Source organism: Cervus elaphus, chromosome 27 (assembly GCF_910594005.1).
Source record: "Cervus elaphus chromosome 27, mCerEla1.1, whole genome shotgun sequence".
In the NCBI taxonomy this organism is placed as follows: Eukaryota; Metazoa; Chordata; class Mammalia; order Artiodactyla; family Cervidae; genus Cervus; species Cervus elaphus.
In genome coordinates this window covers 35,843,498-35,866,904 of record NC_057841.1, presented here as the reverse complement: position 1 = coordinate 35,866,904, position 23,407 = coordinate 35,843,498, and the positions used below count along the sequence as shown (strand labels likewise).

The window sequence follows — 23,407 nt, the reverse complement described above, 5'->3', positions numbered from 1 at the left end:
TAAGTAAAATTACACAAAAAATTCCTATGAAATTGCTCATCATGCTTTATAGAAACTCTTGTTTGAGTGGGAAAATAACTTGATTTCACAGCTGTGTTCTTGAGTTAAGAAGTTTAGCAGTAACTTCCACTGAGCCCAGCTTCAGACTGCTATCTCAGGAATAACATGAGGGAAAATTTCCAAAGACAGCATTTAATAACATTCAGTTGACATTTTAAAGTCAGACAATAATTTGAAGTTTGGGGAATTAAAAAAAAAAAATCAAGTGAATGTGAAGCCGTTATTAGGCGCATAAGGAGTTTTACTGTGGGAAGCACGCAGTGCGGTGTGATTAATACCGTAGTTGTACCGACAGCTTAGCTAATAGTCTCTCTCTCTGGTCTTGCAGGAGGATTTCTCTGGCTACGACTTTGAAAACAGGTTGCATGTCCGCATTCATGCTGCCCTGGCCTCAATGAGGGAACTGGTTCCTCAGTGACAGACCCCAAGTTCCTGCTGTGTCCCTCCCCAATACAGGTTCTGCACTTTAAAAGCAGAGCACACCGCTCTTTCGAAGATCAGCTTTTCTTCCGAAAACCACCTGGGCCCAGGACACATTTCCTCAGTTAGGCTGATGTATTAAAGATCTCCTCTTTTAAACACATAGCTTAAAAAAAAAATGATGATAATGATGGTAGTAATAATAACTAACCACCCGGGGAGAGGGTTAAGTGACCTTGTTCAAACATTTTAGTTTTGTGATTTATTATTTTTAAAATAAAAGTAAACTAAATATTCAACCTGCGATCTTGTAGGAATGCCTACCTGAAGCACACATCTGACTGGGTAACACAAAGTACCTGTAAAATTATTAACAGTATCACAACATAGCATTTATATTGTGTTTTGAAAAAATAGCAATGCTTTCCAGTTTTACTTTATCCTCAAACTATTCCAGTGAGTAACAGCACAGATATGCTAATCTCCATTGTCCAGAAAATGAGACTCAGGCACAAAAAAGCAAATTGACTTATTCCAATTAGTTATTCCTCTTATTATAGAGTCTTGAATAGAATGCAGGTCTCCTGACCACAGACCAAATAATTCTTCTATTGTAAAAACAAATATGTTAATAACCCAGAATTCCATGTTTTCCTTATTTAAAAAAAAAATACTTCTCAGCTGAAATGTCATCAAAATATTTATCTCCAGATTGTCTACAAAAATGCTTCAAAGGACAAACACTTTTTTCCCTTTGAAAGCCAACAACATGAAAGCAAATAGAAGATAGTTTTACAGCCCACAGTATAGCTGTTTAGCGAATGTATTAGAAGACCTAGACTACAGACAGGATTAATGATACCTGCAGTGTAGGGGTTTCCCTTCCTTTGTGATTTATTGTCTAATTTCCAGGTTTTGGAACCTTTTCAGCAAATTGCATGAAAAGGCTGTTCTTGAAAGCACACAGATTTTTTTGCCTCAAAGTATTTGCTGGTGAAGGATTTGCTGGGCTGTCTGTTGCCAGGATTTAATCACTTTCCCCTTAGCTCAGGTTATTGATATTGTAAATAGACCTCAAAGTTATTTTTTAATCCTTTGTTGCTAATTTTTATTGTCATTGAATTTACCTCTTTGTTCAGTACTGCATACCTGTGTTTTCCAAGAATCTAAATACCTCAGTCATTTTAGAATTTATGTCATCAATTTGTGACTAACCTGGATCAATCTTAAGGGTAGTTATTTTTCAAATTTCCAGTGCCCTATAGAATATCCTCTTGGGGTGTCATTTAATTTTACATATCCTTTTAGCTGAAGTATGATCTCATAGAACATCAACAGTTTTAATATTTCACTTAAAAACAAACATGGGAGGGTCAGCTAGAGCTTTTGCAGCTTTAATCTACTTAATCAGGTTTTGAGGGAATAATAGTTTCTTAAAAAAAAAATGCTTGCTCCTCACTGACTTTGGCTGAACTTGCTTCATGTTTTTTCCCTTACAAAATGCTTATTAACGTTGACTTTCTTTCTAGTGGGACTGCTGCATGGGTTTTAGATGCTAGCCAGAGAGAAAAGATGCCTACTTACTTTCATGAATGGGAAGATCCAGGAGCCAGGTAGATGCCTTCTGAAGGGAAAAATTGGTGTCTAAAAATTTTAGATACCTGGTTTGAAGGAAAGGATGTTATGAATCTTTAAAATATGGCTCTCGCCATTTTCATGTCCTCTTGGTTATAGTTTATATGGCAGATTTCTCAGTAATGATTGTGGAGCGTTTGGAATAATGAAGTTCTTGCTCCAGTATTCATACTTACTTGAATTTTCAGATCAGGTATTGTTCAAACTACTTATTATTCAGTAGTAAAAGAGTACATAAGGCTCCATACTTTTCTGCTTTAACTGCTTTAAAACTTCTTGTTTTTCCAGAGAGATCTCAGGATTTCAAATAAATCTGTGTTCAGTTCACTTCACTGAATACACATGATTGCAACACTGTTCAGTGAGTCGTCTTTACTAGTCCATTTATAGATCTGTTTATAAACTGTCTCTGCTAGGTTTGATGCAGGATAGCCCTGGCGGTTTATCTGGGAACCTGGTGGTAGAGCTCCAAGAGGGGGTAGACAGTGGTTCTGAAAATACTAAAATAACAAAACTGCACTGAGTACACGAAGCCATTAGATTCACTGAAATCTGAGTACATTATTGAGTGGAGTAATTTATAACAGTCTGGCCTGCGTGCCGTGACTTATCCAACCTTTGAGTTACTGTTATCTGCCTGGAAACCTAGTTTGGTGTAAATTGCTCTTTACCCTTCTCTGATGAAGAAAATAATCAATAATCATGTTTGCATCTGTGTGTGCTTTATTAATGTTGGCATTATTCCTTCCCCTTTTCCTGTTTTGGAGACTGTCAAGTGGACCTTCTAATTTATAAGTGTCAGATATATTTTTGTATTAGATTGTGCCTATGATGAGATAAATCTCTAATGTATATTTTCTGTACTTGGAACACAGTTATAATCTGACACACTTTGAGGCATGGTCTAGTCATAATAATATGTACCTCTGTGATGTATTTAAGATTTTACTTTTATTGGGATAGGTATCTTTTTGATTTTAGCACATGATAGCTAAGTAAAGAATTGTTACTTTCAGATGTGACAGAAAATTAGAATATTTATTGTCCTATATTGTGTAAGTCAATTATTTAGAGAATTTGCATTTTTATCCTTCTGCCAACTAAAATTGAAAGACAGTGCATACATAGTTTTTTAAAATACACACACACACACACTCCTTTGCTATGTAAACTTTCATAGTTGATTGCTTCCCTAAGCAGATTGTGGTGGCAAGTATTCAAATATGGATCCCTACCTATGAAGATACATGGTCACACAGTCATGTTTCGTTTGTTATGTCTTTTTTGTTTGTTTGTTTGGATGTTGTTTGTACATTTTATTTACATATTTTTTGGCCCCACCACTTGGCATGTGGGATCTTAGTTCCCCGACCAAGAATTGAACCCATGCCCCATATAGTGGAAGCTCAGAGTATACCGCTGGGCCACCAGGGTTTTATTTTATAGAAAAAATCTTTTTAGGCCCAGATCCTCCCAAGAAAAGACATAGTTGGTGTGGGAGGCTTGAACTTGAACTTAGGAAGAGGAAATACTTAGAACAAGAGAAAAGGACAGGGAAGGGAGAACAAGAAAAGGGAAAGTTAGTTCCTAAAAGGTGGGCTCCTTCAGTTAAAGTGAGCACAATTCACCTACTTGGCTAACTTGTGAAAAACTAGCAAGGGGGCTGAGTTCCTAGTTGATCAGGATATTCAATAGAAGCAACACACTTGTAACTTAGATGGACTCTGGAGTGGTTCTCAAGTTGTAGTTTTACAACTACAGAGAGATACTAATTCAGTAGCTTCTAAGTAGGGCTTGAGAAATCTGTATGCAGGTCAGGAAGCAACAGTTAGAACTGGACATGGAACAACAGACTGGTTCCAAATAGAAAAAGGAGTACGTCAAGGCTGTATATTGTCACCCTGCTTATTTAACTTATATGCAGAGTACATCATGAGAAATGCTGGGCTGGAGGAAACACAAGCTGGAATCAAGATTGCTGGGAGAAATATCAATAACCTCAGATAGGCAGATGACACCACTCTTATGGCAGAAAGTGAAGAAGAACTAAAAAGCCTCTTGATGAAAGTGAAAGAGAAGAGTGAAAAAGTTGGCTTAAAGCTTAACATTCAGAAAACTAAGATCATGGCATCCGGTCCCACCACTTCATGGCAAATAGATGGGGAAACAGTGGCTGACTTTATTTTTCTGGGCTCCAAAATCACTGCAGATGGTGACTTCAGCCTTGAAATTAAAGGACACTTACTCCTTGAAAGTTATGACCAACCTAGATAGCATATTAAGAAGCAGAGACATTACTTTGTCAACAAAGGTCTGTCCAGTCAAGGCTATGGTTTTTCCAGTAGTTATGTATAGATGTGAGAGTTGGACTATAAAGAAAGCTGAGCACCGATGAATTGATGCTTTTGAACTATGGAGTTGGAGAAGACTCTTGAGAGTCCCTTGGACTGCAAGGAGATTCAACCAGTCCATCCTAAAGGAGATCAGTCCTGGGTGTTCATTGGAAGGACTGATGTTGAAGCTGAAACTGCAATACTTTGGCCACCTGATGCGGAGAGCTGACTCACTGGAAAAGACCCTGATGCTGGGAAAGATTGAAGGCCGGATGAGAAGGGGACGACAGAGGATGAGATGGTTGGATGGCATCACTGACTCAACGGACATGGGTTTGGGTAGACTGGGAGTTGGTGATGGGCAAGGAGGCCTGGTGTGCTGCAGTTCATGGGGTCGCAGAGAGTCGGACACGACTGAGCAACTGAACTAAAGTAGGGCTTAGGAAGACCTTTTTAACAGACTCCTAGGATATGTCTAATGCAGATAGAATACATTAGAGAGAGATGGGCCTAGGTTATCATCTTTTGGTAAGTATTTAGTAAATCTGAGAGAAGAGTCAACTATATGGCAGAGTTATATATATTATAGGGCTGCTGGAAAAAATGCTTGTAACCCTTTGGTTTTCTAAAGTAGGAGATTGCTGAGCTGAGTTTTAGAGGAGGAGAAAGATGCAGTCATGTGAAAATGACGGCTGAAAGGATGTCTCAGGCCTTGGACCTGATGAGCAGAGGCACAGAGTGACAAACAGCATGTGTCTTCAGGTCCAGTCTCTCGAGGGTCAAGTGGAAACCACATGGTAAGATGAGATAGTTACACAGGTCACTGCAAGAACCGTGGATTGCTATAGAGTAAGGATTTGAAGCAGGGAGGGACGGGGAGCAATTGAGAGTAAAGTAGGTTTGTATTTTAGTTAGATCCCCAGTGACTGAAAGAGATGAACACAAAGACAAGAAGACTGTAAAGCCACATCAGATCACTAGGAGTTCTAGAAACCAAGCAGCAGACAGAGGTTTTAAAATTTGTTAGGTGCTGTTAGGTGTAACGGTTTGCTTTTCAGAGGAACTTGGACAGAACAGTCATTGCAGAAATGGGGAAAAAGTATATAGGCTTGCCTTCTGTGTTGCAGATATTCAGCACAGTACATAACACCTAATCGGTGTTCAAGGTGACTGACCAAGTTTGGTTAGGTGACATAAGTATATGTCCCTCATTCCAAAAGTCACCATAAATGAGATATCTAATGTTTGTACTTGGAGTTCTTAGCTCAGTGTCATTACACCTTTGATAATTAAATATAAACTGAACAAGTGGAAAGGAATTGTTCACTTTCATTTCACTTTTACTTACACTACAAAGTCTGGGGGAGGGGGACGAGGAGACAGCGATGAGGACCAAAAGCTGTACCACCTGCAGATCTAATCATCACACTCAAAGTCACACTAAAAGAGCATTTCTTCTTTTAAAATGTAATCTTCATAAGAAGGAGGGGCTTGTCTGCCACATAAAAGGCACTCAGTAATAGGTAATGGACAAATTAATATCCTCATAAAGGGGTGTGTGCAGCATAGATGTATGCCAGGGTTTTAACATTGCTTGTTACTGCAACGTGCTCTGGTAACCATTTTTTCTCAAGTTTTGTCAGATACATGCCCTGATGATGTTATTTAATTGTTGATTTACAGTGATTCTTGTTGCTTTTTAAACATGTGGAAATGGATTACAACGAAGGCTGCGTGGAATTTGATCATCATGACTCCGATGGTATTTAAATGCCCAGCACAAATATTAGAGCCCGAACAGGATAAAAAAAAAGCAGAGGGTGTTTTGAAGGAGTCAGTTTCACTTGGGTAAAAGGGAGCTAAATTTACACACAGTCCTTATGGACTTGCAACCTGCAGCTGATGGTAAGGTTTGGGAAGGATATGCAGTGCCTGAAGTATTGCAAGATCTGGAATTACGAGAAACAGGAAGATTCAGGATCAATGCCAAATTCTCTTTCAGCAGGCACGTTTCTTGAGAGGAGTGCTGTGCGGCATCCTGTTATTGTACCAGTGTGTGTTGCGTACGTCGGCAGAATTTTTCTTCAAAAAGGTAAGTAGAGAGCAACAGAATAAGGGGGACGGGGGAGAGTAGTGTGATGCAGTGACAGTAAAATCAAACTGCCGTAAATGTTTTCTTCGAAGCTAGACCCAAAGTGGAGATCCTGTTACGGTGTGGAGACTCCAGTTTCCTGTGCCCCTTTGTATTCTGCTTGAAAAGGCAAAGCACTCCCCTGCTCTGCGGAGTTCCGACCTTTGGTGTCTCTCGGCTCGCCATTGGCTGTGGCCGCCAAACTCCCGCCTCCTTCCGCGCCCTTTCAGAGCCTCAGAGGGGGCGGGGCTTTGTGACGCAGGCCTGACGTTCCCCGCCCCCCCCCCAGGGGTATAAAAGACCCTGCCGTAAGCGCCGTTTCCTCCAGGAGCCGCCGGCAAGGGGGCAAGGAGGAAGCTCAGTGGAGGTAGCCGGAAAGGAGAAGGTGGGGCGAGTCTGGAGGAAAGACCCCCACCCCGCCGCCGCCCCAACCTCCTTGCGGCTTGGCGGCAGTTACGCCCTCGAGGCCTCTCGAGCGCGGTGTGGTTGCTGGAAGGTTCCTCTAGCGTCTGGGGAGCGGGAGACCTGCGGGGAGGGGCGGGCCCGCTTCCGCCATAGAGGCGGACAGCGCCCTTGGGGCTGACCTGGGGGTCCGGGGTTCGGGTAGGCGGGTTCGCCACCGCCGATGTAGTCGGTGTGGAATCGGGACGCCTGCTCTCCCAGGTCTCTCTGCCGTTTCCACCAAACCAACCAAACGGCAAAACGAGCACCCAGCGCAGTCTTTAGGGAGCGAGTGGTGGGTACCCTTGACGTTTCCTGTGACTACGAAGCCCTCTAATCTCGCATCTTCAGCCAAAGGCGGCGTTCCTGTTCAGGCGTTACTCCTCTGTGGGGGTGGGGGTTGTAAAATAGGTTGGTTTTTGACAAATATTTGTCAAATAGAAGTTTGGGGAAAACTAGTAAGCTGTCATTTTACACAATCCACAACGGCCCTATGTGTGACTTTACCCGGTGATGTAGGTGCGATTTATGTCACGGTCATTCCTCATCTTCAGGACGATTCTTTGTAAGGCACTGCATTGCAGGATGCACAATCCTTGGTCCTGGGGCACTAAATATCCCGCACATTCGCAAAGTCTGGGGTGGGGTGGGGTGGGTGGGGAGGGCGCTCTCCTCACAGTTGGCAGCACCGAGTGCTGGCTACAGTTAGCTGTCGGGGTTCCTGGTAAGCCACTTTGAAAACACCACCTGTCTACCCAACTCACACTGGGGTGCACAGGATATCCTTTAAAAAATACATACATATGAAATGTACATGTATCATCCATTTAATTACTACCTATGTCCCTTAACATTCAGCATGTGGGCCTGCCAGAGGTGCACTAGTTATTTTAAAGATGGTTTAATTCAGTGAAGCTCCTGTTGGACGAAACTCTTAATAGTAAGTTTTCATTAGGGGCTTGAATACAGTATCCTGAATTATGTTCTCAAAGATTTTGCTTTGGCCCCAAAACTTTTTTTTTTCCCCCTGACCTTTAGGAAGATGTACGTTTAAATATTCAGCATTTTGCTATGCCACATAAGTTGCTTTTTATTAGGGGCTAGCCCCTTGTATAATGGCTATAACTGAACTGTGTCACTTAGCCCTATGAAACTCATTATTTTATTTACTATAGAGATATTGTTGAGGACCTGGTTCATGATTACACTGTTCTCTTTATGAGGACCCATAGGAGAAATTTCTGCTGGGACTCAGTGCCCAGAATAGCTGTGATTCTCCCAAGCATCTGATTTGTTTTCTGATCTCAGGAAACCTGAATCATTTAACTGTTTATTATGTGATGGCTTCTTGGTAATTCAGAAGGCTGATCTGACAATCCATCTCTAGTGTAGGACCTAAGGTTTGTATTGGGATACTAACTTTACCTGTGGCTTAATCCTATTTTTCCTACCATAATTTTCCTCAACTACTGAACTGAATTCCTTAAAAATTTTATTTTGTTCTTTATGAGTATTTATAAGCCTTCTTAAATGTTTTTAGAATGAAACAAGACACACACACACAGAGTTTAGGGTAGCAACCTCTGCAGCTTAGAGTTTTACACAGTAAAACTATGCAGTGCCCTTGGTACCACTTAAAATCCAGAAAGCCAAGAGAAGGGGGAGAGGGCAGAGGTTAAGTGAAGATAGGAGAAAAGAGGTATGAATGGTGGTGGGTGATATAATACCACAAGTAACTTAGAACAAAGCTAAAATATATACACTTAAGGATGATCATTGTGTCTGGTTATATACTTAGGAAAGTGAGAGGAAAATATTTTCTTGTAGAAATTTACTTTTTAATAACTCTATTTGATGAATGTACAGAAAAGCCAGTTCCCATGTGGTTTGGAAGGATGTTTCTTGGGCATAGATAAATGAGCTTAATTTATCTTTCTGGAAATTCTACTGCACAAAATACTAAGAGAATTTTGTAAAAACAGGTTTTGTCTGTTTTTTTGTTTTGTTTTTAGTATCATCCTGGAGTTGCTGGCAGGGCTTTTCCCATGGATTTCTTTAACAGTACTCGATTGCTCATCTGCACATGATAAGTTGTTGGTAGTATGGTTCTTTTTTTATTTTTCAAACTACCATTAAACATTAGTCAGTTTTCCTTGAATAAATACCTAGAGATCCGCACTAAAACTAGTAATTTTAATAGATTTATTCTTAGAAACTATAGTTAACTCCTAGCATTTTCAATAATAAACTTCCATACTGTTTATAAGACTGTTTTTCTTCATTGTAGTTGAGATTACAGACATCCCGCCAGCATGATTTCTTCAAAGCCCAGACTTGTCGTACCTTATGGCCTCAAGACTCTGCTTGAGGGAGTTAGCAGAGCCATACTCAAAACCAATCCACCAAACATCACCCAGTTCGCAGCAGTTTATTTCAGAGAACTTATTCTCTTTCGAGAAGGTTTGTTACTGCTTTAGATTATACATTTGTTGCTTTGAACAAGAAAGCATTCTAAATTGGGAATTTTATGTATCTCATTTCCTGTACTTATTTCTTCAGGACATGCTTGTCTGGATATAAAAGATCTGGTTAAACAATTTCATCAGATTAAAGGTAAGTACCGTAAGTAGTAACAGTTTCATAAAAACCTAGTTATGAATTACTGCATCTTACCTAACATATGCTCAAACTTAAGAATGATACAAATATTGTCTGTTTAAATAATTACACTGATGTTTAATCACACTGATGCTTTATTTTTATTACTGAATCATTTTTTAAAGAAATCTGACACTTTGCAGGAAACCCTCAACTTTTATTGGTACCATGAGATCTAGAAGGAAGGGTGTATAAACCCTTTCGAATATGCCATCTTTGAACTGAATTTTGTAGTGGTAAAGACTCAAATTATAATGAGATACATTACTTAGGAATGTTGTGTATAAACTCTCTTCTTGGAAGATTATTTTAATAGAAAAGGTTAGTCACCCTTGTTTTCCCCCTCCCCATGATGATTTAAACTGCAGTCCAGCTTGGAGGACAGGGCAGCAATTAGGTGTCATTAAACATACTTTTCATAGAAAATTTAGATAAATTTTTCATATTAAGTGGTCTCTGGCCTGTCTCTGCGATGTAAGGCTGTATATATCTGCTTAGGGGAAAAAGTTGTTTTATTTATGTGTGTGTGAATGTCTATCTTATGTGAATGTAACAATGAAACTGAGGATGGATGAACAGTGAGGAAGTCAGAAGGGGAAAAATGTAAAAGGCAAAGTTTACATGATGAACATTTGGAAAGATCAATATGAGCAAAAGAGTCTATATTAGTTAAATCCTGAGAACAGGCACACATGTCTAAAAGAATTGTAAAAAAAAAAGCTTTTGGAAGAATTCTGTGGAGAAAGTGGTGACTTACAGTGAATGTGAGAAATAACTAAATAATGCTCCATTGGCCGACCAACATTTTGGAATAACTATAGAGAAAAAAGATAGGATCAGTGCGTTACATCCATGTTTATTCTCTGCTACTGATGTTAACAGATAGCCAAGATAGGGAGAAATTAGGGATAAAACCTAGGAAAATGTAAAAATCCTGAGGGCTTAGACCTACAGTGAAAGAGACACCCAAAACAGAAAACAAGATTAAGAATATCAAGAGTCAGCATTTCACAGGGTAGGGGAGTGAGTTGCCACTCAAATAGGAACGTTTTATTGTCTAGTCTGGCTGCTTCCCTGCAGGGTCCTGATGGCATTCTCCACTTACCATGGGAAATAGGTCTGAGATTTGCTTATAACCTTGGGGCTTCCAGGTGGCACTACTAGTGGTAAAGAACCTGCCTGCCAATGCAGGAGATGTAAGAGACACAGGTTCAATCTCTGGGTCAGGAAGACCTGCTGGAGGAGGGACAGCAGGCAGTTATTGTGGCCCTTGTACTAGTTTATACCAGGAGCTGTTTGACAGGACTGGCTGTGTTTGAGAATGGGGATAAAGTCAGTGAATCTTTATGGTGGCAGGTAACTAAGTGGCAGCCTTTGAGACTAACTTGTTTACTGCAGAGTTTATCCACCATTCAGTTTAGGATATGGACTAAAGGGATGGATTTTGGTCCGCAGGGATTAACATCTTTGAATCTCAGGTTCAGAATAAACAGACTGTACTAATGGAGCAGCTGTACTTCTGATGAAGGTAAGGGGTAAGAGATACTGCTCTTTCTCTTCTAGAAACTATAGATATCAAGGAAATTGACAGAGCATGTACAGATAATCCTGAAAGCAAGCTCACAGTATGGCTGTAGAGACAGATTGTTCTTTGGACAGCAGAGCATAAACAAATGTTGCTTATTCTAGTTTACCAGAGAGCGGGAGAAGGTAACAGGAAGTTATGACCAGAAAATATAATGAGTTCAATGTTACAACCCAGTATCGATGTCTGCCTTTTATTGTCATCCCAAATGGCTTCTGAATGAACTTCATTATTATATATAGAATGGATAAACAACAAGGTCCTACTATATAGCACAGGGAAGTATATTCAGTATTCTATGATAAGCCATAATGGAAAAGAATATAAAAATATGTATATATGTAACTTAATCACTTTGCTGTACAGCAGAAATTACCACCACATTGTAAATCAACTATACCTCTATTCAAAAAAAGAGCACCAGTTACTAAGACTTAATGATGTGGGCAAGAGCTAAATTGCCATCCCTAGTGCACTGGTGTCCACTCATCTCCCAGATACCAGATGTATCCCCCAAAGTTATTTCCAAACTGGTTGGTTTGCGGCCTGGCAGCATTACTCCCAAGCTACCCGTATGCATGGGAAGTATGAAGCTAAGTATGTCCTGCACAGACCGTTTGACTCAAACACTTCAATCTTGGGATTTTTCCTAGGACGAGCCCCACTGTTGTTAGGCCTCATCACAGGACCAGTACTGTTTACCTATTGCCCCACCACCTTCAGAATTTCATGCAGAGTCAGGTGATGGAGAGAAAAGAACCAGACATGGGAGCAAATGTTTCCCACTTCTGTCATTTCTCATCTTTTCTCTCATTTTCCAGAGCCTGCCTCTATACAGCCTCCACTCTGGCAAATACTTCACCCATGTGTGCTCATTGCCAAAGCTGCCCATGTAAAACCCTCTTTTGGATCCTCTTGACTTTTCTGCCATTTGATTAAATGGGTCTTACTACTTTATGAATCAGTGAAAGCATTTTCTATTTCTCAGTCTTCTCAGGAGAATTTCTTCACTAATCTGCATGAATCATTGAGGGGACTTTAGAAACTCAGGCACTATTTTAAGGCAAAACAGTTGTGTCAAGTTCTACCACTTAGTATATCTAGGAAAAGAAAGGAGGAGAATAGAATTTATTGACTACCTGTTTTGTCCTAGGCAATAGAGTATGTTTTGTCAGTTAAAACAACTTTATAAAATAGGTGACATCCTACAGTTTTACTCAAGAGAAATCTGATGCTTGGGAGTGAGTCGGTAACTTTTAAGTTTCTAAAATACTATTTGGTAGAGTTGGGATCTAAACTTAGATCTTCTTAGTAGCATGAAGATTTTCCTAGTAGTATGACTCTCTTTCCAAAATAGAGTAACACACCAGTAACATTCCTCTAGAAAAAACTTTGATTTTTGAACTTGGAGCGAAATCTCAGTTCTCTTTTTCCCACATTATCTCCCCCTTTTCACTTCTTCCTCCTGTCAGCTTCTTGTATGGAGCCTACAGCCCAGATTGTACTAATTCTGGCCTTTCCACCACTCCATGAGGAGGGCAGTGGCCTCTCCATCAGAATGGCGCCTTCCATCCTCCCAAGCCTAGTTGAGTCTAGTTTCCGATGTTATTCCTGTCTTGGCTTCCAACAGAGGCAGGAAATAGCCACTACTTTGGAAGAATCAAGAAGGCCTAGGCCACCAAGGTTCCCAACTGAGTTAGCCTGTTAACTATTCTAACTGATTCTGGTTGGACGTTCCTGGCGTGGCCATAGAGTAGTAATTATAGTCATGAACTGCTGCTGATCACTGAGCCCAATTTCACTTTTTATGTAGCCCAGCACAGTAGTTATGTGTACCATTAAATATTGTCTTATGTATTCATATTAGATATAATAATGTCTCCAGTTTCTTAAGCCCAATTCTATCTTTATGACTTATAGAATTCATTACACATACTTGTAGCTTATCTACCTTTATTAAACAAAAAAGGAATCTCTATTTCAGGACTATCCATACCAAGTTTTATGAGGCTCTGGTGTTCACTCTACTTTTCTGGGCAATTTTTTCAAGTAAGGCTATACTGATTTCCTAAACAGGGATGAGTATTGTGTCAAAAGGAGTCTTTCATTTCTTGAAATTGTGTGTTTGCCTAGGCAGGGTGGTAATTTGTACCAAGGTAAGAATTTCATTAAGTTAAAAAGCTGGAATGATTATCTGGCGATGTTGTTGGGAGTAGGGCTTAGGTCCTTCATGCTTTAATGCTGTGATAAGATTGCAAATAAATCACTGGGGAAAAGGGTACAATTGAGAATTGGGGTCAGATTGTCAAGACTAGGGACAGAAATAGAGAGTCAGGATTAAGAGAGGAGAACGCTGGGCTGAGAAACAGATAAGGAAAACCATGCAAGCCAGGACAGCAAACCAGATGAGGTCAGGAACACAAGGAGAGGTCAGTATAACAAGCAAGACCATTCTGGGCCTTATAAGCTAAGTATCTGACTCTGCTGGCCAGACACTTTGATAGCTCCCTGTCAATCCCAACTCTTCAGTGTTGGAGGTATATTTCTAAAAAATAAAAAATTAGTATGCCCCGGATTTAGATTACCTCTATTTTTTCCTATTTGCTCTCTTGATCTCTACCCATTGAAGCATTAATTTGCTTTAGGGAAAAGGCAAATACAGTCTACAGCAAAGAATCCATCACTTGGTTCATAATAAAAAAGCTAACACTTTGGAGTTGTACAGGAGCCTATTTTTGTTGAGAAAAGATTTTCTTGGAATTTTCAAAGGCATTTTAAGACCTAATGTTACCAGAAACAAGTTTTTACTTTAGATAAACCATAGAGGAAGCAGGAAAAAAGACAGGCTTGAAGGCCATTTCCTGCTGTACAGGAAAGGGAAATAGAAAGTCCTTCTTGACAGAGGGACTGTGGTGCATGAAAAGTGCTAGCTGAGACTGAAACTGGCGATAGGAAGGCAGGTCGAATTTCTGATCAGAATTCCCTAGGACCCAAGCAGCTGGCTTGTTCTCTGCATTCTGTACTGTCTGGAAGAATGCACGCTCCTCAGAAGCTCACTGGGCAGCTCACCGGTAGCATGGTGCTGCATTTAGCACGTCACATGCTACATTCAGATCCTACATTATAACTGTCATGATCAGACCTTCAGTAAATATTGGCTGAATAAACTAACTGCATTTGATGCACTGGATTAGAAATACTGGAGAGTCTTTCTCAGATAGGCCTGAGAGAATATTTGTTTCCTAGGCTCTGTCTGGCTTTTCGTGGGTCCAAATGTGTTTAGGCATCTCAGAGTCCTGACTAGCAAGTAATCCAGATGGGAAAAGTGAAGTGACTCAACCCCGCAGAGAGCTAAGTGCAACACGTCCAAGTTGGGACTAAAATACTGTCAACTAGTCCTTAATTACTAAAGACAACCAAATTATGAAGACTCTCTCAGTCCTTCAAGTGAAATAAGCACACAGGCCACACTTTCCACAAAATAGAAGCGTGAGTAGTAAATACAGTGGAGTCAGAGACCAGCACCGAGGTAGTATGTGTTACGCTTCTACCTAGGCGACTAAGAGGCAGCAGGAAAGCACAATGTGGGGCAGAGCCAGAGCTCAGACACAAAAGTTCACAAAACTTGAGCCCCATGTTCACCATGGTAGCATTTTTCAAATTGATGTGCAGGAAAAGAGACTAAGCAGAGACTGGAAATCACTCCAGGAAGAGAAAAACAGAGCAGCAGAGTTTGGAGCTACTGAGGGGGCTGGGATCTTGGTGACAGCACCAGAGAGGAGGCATTTGCAGAGAAGGGTTTCCCAAAAGTCTGCAAAGAGACTTTCCTTGGTTATTTTGCCAACTCCTAAGGTGCTCATGTGTGGACTCTAAGGTTTGAGAAGGCTTAGCAGAGAAGAGCTGCTGGAAGACTGAAAGCTAAGTAGCATTTTCACAAGTGGTAGAGGGGAGGCTTTGGAGTTTGGACTCAGCCAAAATGAAGAGACTTCTGGAACCTGGAAATAAGGACAGTGTGCTAGGAGTAAGAACAAAGTATAATATACCTACTTTGACAAAATATAAAATGAAGTCTCAGGAGGATCATATGTGCCATTATTAGAACAAGATCAGCACCATTTAGAAGAAAATAATTAAAAGATAGAAAGCATGGGTGAAAAGCTGGAGAACTTCAACAGAGTAAGGCTCTAAAAATAAAAAACAAATGGTTATTCTGTAACTTCAAATTGAATTTTTATTAAATAGCTTTACTAGCAGAAGACAAAAAAAAAAAAAAAACGAGGACAGTGTGTAAGATATTTGTGGGACGTGATCAAAAGGAGGAAGAAAATTAGAGTCAAAGGAGGAGAAAAGAGAGTAGATGAAAAAGTGGCCAAGAATTACCAATTATCTAAGGCTGACTGAAAGACATCAACCTACAGATTCAGAAAGTTTGAACCCACAGCAGAATAAATACAAATCACAGTCAAATTGCTGAAAGAGACAAAATCATGAGAACAGGAAGGGTAGAAAGGCGTATTACTTTCAGGAGAATAATTTGACAAATAGCTGATTTCTTAACAGAAACTATAGAAGCCAAAAGACAACGAAATGACATCTCTAAAGTGCTGAAAGCAAAAAGCTGCCAACCTAGAATGAATATATATATACAGTGAATACATCCTTTAAAAATGAAAGCAGAGTACATTTTCAGGCAGACAAAAGCTAAGGTTACAAGTCAGCAATCTTTGAAACTGTTAAAAAGACCTATAAAACATTAGAGAAGCTCTTTACCTTTTGTAGTAATAGATAAACAGAAACTCAATATAAATTTATATATGATAACTCATATGTATATATTTGTTAATATCCTCTTATGTATTCTAAACAAAACCCAGTGGTTAATCTAGTGCTTTACATTTCAAAACCATTATTACAGCTTAAGGCACTTGATCTCAATGTGATGAAATATGACATTTATGTGTGTGTGTATATATAGACATATAGTATAAATAGGGAAAAACACCCTGCATCTTAGCACCAGATTAAGAGATAGCCAACTAATTTTAATCAAAGTTGATTTAAGGATAGGTTTATAATTTTAAATTTGGTATTTAACTAGGTATTGATTTATTATTTCCCATTTATATGTGATTTATAGTTTATAGAATAACTTTTAGGTGAATGATTCCATTTAATCTCTACAAAGACTCAAGATCTTACAGACTAGGAGGCCGAAACTCAGAACCATTGGCTTGGCCATTAAATCTATTCAGTCAGGACTGAGATCCAGACTTTCTCATATACCTTTTTACTATGAAAAGTTGTAGGGAAGGCAGCAATGTCATAAATTCTCTGATGAGTTGTCATGATTCATAATTCATAATGCTTTACCTTTCCCACTCCAATATTCTTGCCTGGAGTATTCCATGGACAGAGGACCATGAGGTCACAAAGAGTCAGATACGACTGGGAGTTACTAACACTTACCTTTCCAGGATGGTGGTTAATAGGGGACTTCCAAAGGCAAAAATATGAAGCTAAGGATTAGTCTCTTAGATTTTTCAGGAATGATAAGCCTGTTTTAAAAGAGCACATGGCCTTCCCACAGTCGCTGAATTCCTTTAAATGACATCTCAGATGGGTCCTGTGCAGGCAATCTATGGACTTCAGTGATCCAATCCCAAAGCTGGCTGCGTTCTTGAGAATGCTCATGATAAATAAATGACTGCCTGGGGAACTGAAGTCCCCATGAGGGAAAAGAGAGTTGCTGGCGTAGAGTGGGTAGGTGAGTCTAGAAAGGAGCGGGCTTGGGTTTCATGGTGGCTCTCCTACCTTCACTGCACTAAAGGCCTCAAGTTCCTTTAGCAGTGGGCGTCCTGACCTTGCCCTAAGGGTGGGCTTGGGTGTCCAGCTGGAGGAGTCTGGGACTCCAGATGCAGGAAGTTCACACTCACAGGCCTTTTGTGAAAGATAGAAGCAAAGGCCAGAGAGGAGTCCTATGTCAACACCAAATAGAGGGCTCCTTCCTACCACTGGGGGAGAGGCAGAAACACTGGCTCAAGACTGACCACAGATACAAAGCAGAGATCAGCTGCCATGGATGACCCACAGGACAGTGAGAAAGCCCCACTGCCAGTGCCCGCCACAAGACCCACCTAGGTCAGCGAGTCCCTGCCTGGCATCATCAATGAGAAACAGCAGGCTGCCCCCAGGAGGAAGAGCAAGAGTGTGGGAGAAGGGGCTTAGGGAGAACACTCTCAGGGCCAGGACTGATTTCTTTACCATGAAGACACGTTTCCAAAGTTTTGACTTGAAGCAAATATATTCTCCTGAGGCAAATTTAGCTTTTCTTGCTGAGTTCATGATATTAGGGAAATGCTTCCCCAAAGAGGTAATCCTGAGTAAAGCAGGCAGATGTGAAAACGTTTGAGTCATGACTCAGCTGGTTAAACAAACGTGAGTGACAAGCACAATGTTGAGTCCAGAAAATGACATTACAGCAGCTTTCCAGCTCTGGGAGTTTCTGTATGTCATCAGTTGACTTGACCTTGTGAGCCATGGTTATTTTCTTCCCCTCCAAGGACATTTCCTAATGTAAAAATATGCTATAGTAGCCTAGTTTTACAGTTTAGTAAATTGAACTTTATATACCATTTTCTTAAAGAATGCCTTTTAATAAGACAGCATGTGTTTCATTTAAGAAGTGTTTTTTTCTTTCCCCAGTTATGTGGAAGTTTGGATCAGGAGATTTTTTCAGGGATGTTTTCAGCTGATTTTTAGGCAGAGTTATGATCCAGCTGAAGGTGGTATCTGATTATTAGCTTTTGTCGCTGTGCTCCCTAAGTAGTCCCTTATTTCTAGGGTAATGAACTGAGGTCTGTCTTCAGTAGATAAGGACAGGGGAGTTTCACTGCCCACACTTAAGTTACAGATGTTGGAGAGTGAAACAAAACTTTCAAAGTTGCCTACATAATGACTTTGGTTTGCTCAACCTATGCTTCCTTTAAAATTGCTTTTTTGAGGACTATGTACTTGTTAACTCGTTTACCATTCATTTTTAGTGGAGAAATGGTCGGAAGGAACAGCACAAGAGAAGAAAGCAGAATGTGTGAAAGAGCCAGAAAGAGCATCTACCATCTCCCTAGAACCTAAGCGGATGGAAAAATCGACGGACACAGAGGAGGATAACATAGCAGCACCGTTGTTCAGCAACAAAACCACTCAGTTCCCATCAGTTCAGGCCGAGCTGGTCTCAGAGCCTGAGGACGCAAGTGAAGCACTCCGGGGTCCATCCAAACCGGCCACCCCACCGTCGTCACCAGTGCCAGCAGCGGTCACTTCCGAGTTTGCCTATGTCCCTGCGGACCCCGCCCAGTTTGCTGCTCAGATGTTAGGTAATGTTCCATCTGTTCATTCTGATCAATCTGAAATTTTAATGGTGGATGTGGCAACAAGTATGCCTGGTATTTCCGAGGAGATGCTGAGCTCGAAGGCTACTGAAGAGAACGTGGTGGCCACTCCTAGTGTCTGTTCTGGCAAGATGGTAGCAGAGCAGGTTGTGAGCGAAAAATCTGTCCATGTACGTGTGGGCAGTAAGGCTGAATCACCAACGGCTTCCTCATTCCCCTTGCAGGGTGAACAAGAACCTCCTGCTTGTGACCATGCTTCTGAGGTCCCTTTGCAGGCTGACATTGAGGTGACATCTACCATGCACATAGCCTCTATCTATAATGATGAGCCTGTAATCGAAGGAGTTACTTATGTTGAGCAGTTACCAGAACAAATAGTTATCCCCTTCTCTGATCACGTTGCTCGTCTTAAAGGCAAGGAGCAGTCACCACCACACAGTCCCATACTTGTAGTAGGCAAGACAGCCTCAGGCGGGTCTGAAAAATCTGTGGGTTCCGCAAAATTTGTGCAGTTGGAGAGTACAAAGTATGACTCAGTCCATGTGGAGGCAGACGGCTCTACCAAAGCAGTGAGCTCTGAGAAATCCATGCACCTTGAAGTGGAGATCTTTGCGCTGGCCCCTGGCAGTGCTGGGCAGGAGTCCGGGGGAAACCCTGCGTCCCAGGAGACGGAGGTCAAACCCACGCGCTCAGGGTCCATAAGATCATCTAGTGGCCCCCAACCTCCTGTTCCAGAAGGTCTTTATGAACCAGAAATGGAACCAGAACGGGAAGCAGCACCTTCCAACGAGGTTTGATGGAGCCAGGTAAGAAAATTACTTACAAAATTAAAAACTACATTCTGGTGACATCTCTATTTCAGGTGACCATCTAGGTAGGCTCCCTGCAGACTGGTCAGACGTCTTTCCTTTCACTAGTACTGAAAATGCCAAACCTATTTAAATAAAGGCTTTGTTGTATTTGAGATTTTACTCTCATGAGATGAGTGATTTTAATGCAATATCACCACCGCTTGCCCTCAAAGTTTGGTCATCGAGTGCTCTTCAGTTGTTTGGACATACCATGTAGCCAAAGATGTTACAACCTGTTGTCAGGCACAAACATGTCATGTGATCTGGATACTGCTACTGCAAAACTGTAATCATGGGGTGTTGGTTTGAAATTTCTCACTCATGAACGTAAAAGCAAATGACAACAACATATCTACCGAGGTGGTGGCATTGGAAACATGGAAGAAATGGTGGTGTGTTTGACTGCTTTCGCGCTGAGGGAGGAGAGCTCTGCAAGCTGGTCTGGGGGGCTGGTTGAGCACTGCGGTCTTGCCTGGGGGCTGCCCGCAGCGGAGGGAGCAGCTTCAGAGCTGGATGGAGAGGGGAAGGTCAAGGTGAGGTTCTGTCCCGCTGGGGAGCGGGGTGGCGGCGGCAGCTGGCTGGCGTCCACATTGCCCCGACAGGAGCCTGAAACGCCCTACTCGCTTGGCTGCTCAAGTGTCACTTCCGCTCTCCTGTGACACAGACGCACCATCTGACCTCCCGTCTCGGTCTAGTTAATGGCCTCTGGTCCACCCGCCCCCCTGCTTCATCCAGACGAGGCAGTGACCCCTCTCCCTTTAGGTAGGTGGGACATGCAGGGACCAACACCCCCCCATTCCTTTTGCAGAAGCTCTCTCAGTCACGACTCTTACCAGAGTCAGCATGATAGAGGTGTTACCACAGCAGGTGTTTAGAGATTGTCTGGCAGTGTGACGGGGACTCTGCACAGCTGGAAAGGCAGGGGGCAGTGTTGGAGCGTAGCCTGTTGGGGCTGGCATTACACTTGTGGCCTAGGCAGCACTTCATCCCAAGTTACTGTTCTCAGGCGGCTTAACTGCTTCCAAAGCACTAAAGGTATTTCACAGACACCTGACGACTTCGCTTGTGCTTATCTTTAATTAGCTTCCAGAAGGAACAGTTTCAGCAGCCTGAAAATGTAGCTTAATCACGTGCATAGTGTCTTTTTCTTTTCTGAAGAAGGACAAAAAAGCTGCACAAAGGCTATATGTTGTTCTTCCATCCCATCTTCTGGGAGTCAGTTCTCCACAACAGCACTGGCTTCAAGTAGGCAACTCTAACCTGACATGATAGCATCCTCGGTGGAAGTGAATGGATGGCACCCCAAGACCGTCTTTTTTTCCCCTTAAAGAGCCACTATGCGAACACGCAGCCTTCTACTGCCACCCAGGACCTGTAATTACAAGTCTCGCCTAAGCCCGGGCAGTGCTCCCAAGTGCTGAGTCCTAGATTATGTGATGTTTTTTGTGTGGTGACAGGCTGGCGGGCGAAGACAGTGCCTGCGAAGGGCCCGAGATACCTGATGATGGGATCAAAAGATGCCACCTAGTGCTGAGTGCCGATTCCTTCCATAAAGAGAAGAATCACTATGCAGATGCATTAACACTTTTTCCAGTGGCTTCAGACGCTCTTCAGTTGATTGTTTTAGTGGAGCTGGAAGTGCTGACTCTTCACTTCCTGAGGATCCTGGAGAGGCCAGGTCTAAAGTTAAGTTCCTGGAAACAGCAGCTTAGAATGAGACTGCTCCTCAGCCACAACCCTAGTGTCCCCGCCACTTGCTATCAAGACACTGTTCTCATTTTCCAACTGTAGAGAATCTCTCTTCTTTCACATTACCAAACATGATTTATTTAGCCCTCTCTATAGCATGCTTTATGGCACATATTACTACAGCTGTTTGTTGATATGTTAAAAAAAAAAAATTAAGACATTTCTGTGCATAGCGCCTGATACAGAGACCAAACCTTTAACGCCTGCAAATTTTTTTTTTTTTTGTAGCACTAGCAGCAAGCGAAGCAGGACAACCACCACCATATTCTAACATGTGGACCCTTTATTGTCTAACTGATATGAATCAACAAAGCCGCCCATCACCGCCACCTGCACCTGGGCCTTTCCCCCAGGCAACCCTCTATCTTTCTAATCCTAAGGATCCACAGTTTCTGCAGCATCCATCGAAAGTTACTTCTCCAACTTATGTGATAATGGACGACAGCAAGAAGACCAGTGCCCCGCCTTTTATTTTAGTGGGCTCAAATGTTCAGGAAGCACAGGATTGGAAGCCTGTTCCTGGACATGCTGTTGTTTCCCAGTCAGAGGCCGTGAAGAGATATGCCGCAGTGCAAGTGCCCATTGCTCTTCCTGCAGATCAGAAATTCCAGAAACACGTCCCCACCCCCCAGAATGCTAGTCCTCCTACAAGTGGACAAGATGTGCCCAGACCAAAAAGCCCAGTTTTTCTTTCTGTTGCTTTCCCGGTAGAAGATGTAGCCAAAAAAGGTTCAGGATCTGGTGACAAACAGTCTCCCTTTGGAAGTTACGGTATTGCTGGAGAAATAACCGTGACTACTGCCCATGTTCGCAGAGCAGAAACTTAAAACTGGCAGGTAAATTCTCCCCCTCATGCACCTGGGCCTTACCACATTTGCGTGCGTTCTCAGCAGTTTGATTTGATGACCTGTAGACAGAGGTGTTTTAAGACAGTGAGTTGAGTGCATGCCTCCCTGACCCCCAAGTTACTACTCGGGGCATGGCAGGCGCACGGCGCCAGGGACGCTCACCACGGCTCTGGTGTCTAAAACGTGCACCAGTCGACTCGTTGACCTTTGAACATCCAGTCCTGGATCTAGCCCTGCAGAAGATGCCAAAGGGATGGTGTCACAAAAAGACAGCCTTATGTGGGCATTTTATAATCTAGTTGGCAGGTTTAAAGGGCGGGAGGAGCAAGTTGAGCAATTCTAGAGGGAGCACACTTAGGAGCACTCGGTCCATGTGGTAAGTCTGCTCCCTCGTACAGTGAGTACTCAGAGCAGAACAAAGAGGGTGGAGACACATTAAAGAGCTAAAAAAGCAGCGTTAACTGTAGACAGTTTTATCCTCACAAATCAATACATTTTTCGTCAACCAGTAGTTATTACCACATCCAGCGTCAGTCTCTCCTCCCTGATGCGAGCACAGAGGTATGGATCCAGGCCCTCGTCTATTAGATGGGGTGTTCAGGTCCCAATGTAATGGACATGTGCCTAGGAGGTGCTGGCCACACAAGGAGCCCACAGAGTCCAAAGGCAGGAAAGAACAGACGAGAGACCCTTAAGGTGAAGTCAGGTGGGAAGAGGGGACCTGCCTCCCAAATGAAAAGATGGGATTAAGAGTTCAGTGGGGAATCAGAAGAAAGACAGCAGCTGAACCCCAGAAGCTCGATGTCAATTAGAGGCAAGTTCAAGTGGCATAATGACTATTTAAGAAGGCACTGTTTTCAAAATACCTTAGGACGTTTACTTACTCACACCCTTTGTAGACTTCCATGGAACTGTCCAAATGGCTGTCTTGAGCATGAGATGCGAGCATATTTCAGTGCAAATGCACAGGTAACATTAGTTATGAGCTGAGCAGAGCAGAAGCACAGAACTTGCATTTCTGATCACTCATTTTACATGTTCAGTTTTATGATTAAACAATTAACTGTTTACATTATTCCTAACAGATGCCGAAAATGACATTGTTTGAGTCGACGTTCAAGGTGGAGTCTGCCACCAAGCGTACTATATCAATAAACTTCATGCAAGCATAAAACCTTGTCATCTTGCTTATTTTGTAACTTAGTGGGTATACAAACAACACAACCAGGTCTTAAGGACACACTGTAAAAAAAAAAAAAAAAAATAGTTCCACTCGAGCAGTTTTCTAGCAAGGTTTTCCAGTTGACC

General features: G+C 42.0%; 2 protein-coding genes across 14 annotated transcripts in view; both read left to right on the top strand.

The window, feature by feature from the left end:
* Window positions 1-2,826, top strand: part of TTC39C (tetratricopeptide repeat domain 39C) — a 99,648-nt gene extending 96,822 nt beyond the window's left edge. The window contains exon 14 of the mRNA XM_043889329.1: window positions 389-2,826. Coding sequence (XP_043745264.1) covers window positions 389-478 — 90 coding nt within the window. The 3' untranslated portion in view covers window positions 479-2,826. The remainder of the gene's footprint in view (window positions 1-388) is intronic.
* A 1,936-nt stretch (window positions 2,827-4,762) lies between these two features.
* CABYR (calcium binding tyrosine phosphorylation regulated) lies at window positions 4,763-23,273 on the top strand. Of its 13 annotated transcripts, none has more exons than XM_043889707.1 (6): window positions 4,763-6,353; window positions 6,451-6,540; window positions 9,308-9,480; window positions 9,580-9,633; window positions 18,304-19,457; window positions 21,480-21,604. In XM_043889707.1, the coding sequence occupies exons 3-5, from the start codon at window positions 9,333-9,335 to the stop codon at window positions 19,446-19,448; spliced, it is 1,347 nt and encodes a 448-aa protein (XP_043745642.1). In that variant the 5' UTR covers window positions 4,763-6,353; window positions 6,451-6,540; window positions 9,308-9,332; the 3' UTR covers window positions 19,449-19,457; window positions 21,480-21,604. The 13 variants fall into 13 exon arrangements, with proteins under 13 accessions (XP_043745642.1, XP_043745638.1, XP_043745641.1 ...); XM_043889703.1 differs by having other exon boundaries at window positions 9,033-9,480; XM_043889706.1 differs by adding an exon at window positions 9,033-9,113 and having other exon boundaries at window positions 4,763-6,540.
* The last annotated feature ends 134 nt before the right edge of the window (window positions 23,274-23,407 follow it).

Excerpts from the sequence above, each read along its gene's own strand:
- CABYR (XM_043889707.1), top strand. The coding sequence starts at position 9,333 with ATGATTTCTTCAAAGCCCAGACTTGTCGTACCTTATGGCCTCAAGACT. Across the intron at positions 9,481-9,579 it reads ACTTATTCTCTTTCGAGAAG|GACATGCTTGTCTGGATATA; the intron begins GTTTGTTACTGC and ends TTATTTCTTCAG. Across the intron at positions 9,634-18,303 it reads ACAATTTCATCAGATTAAAG|TGGAGAAATGGTCGGAAGGA; the intron begins GTAAGTACCGTA and ends ATTCATTTTTAG.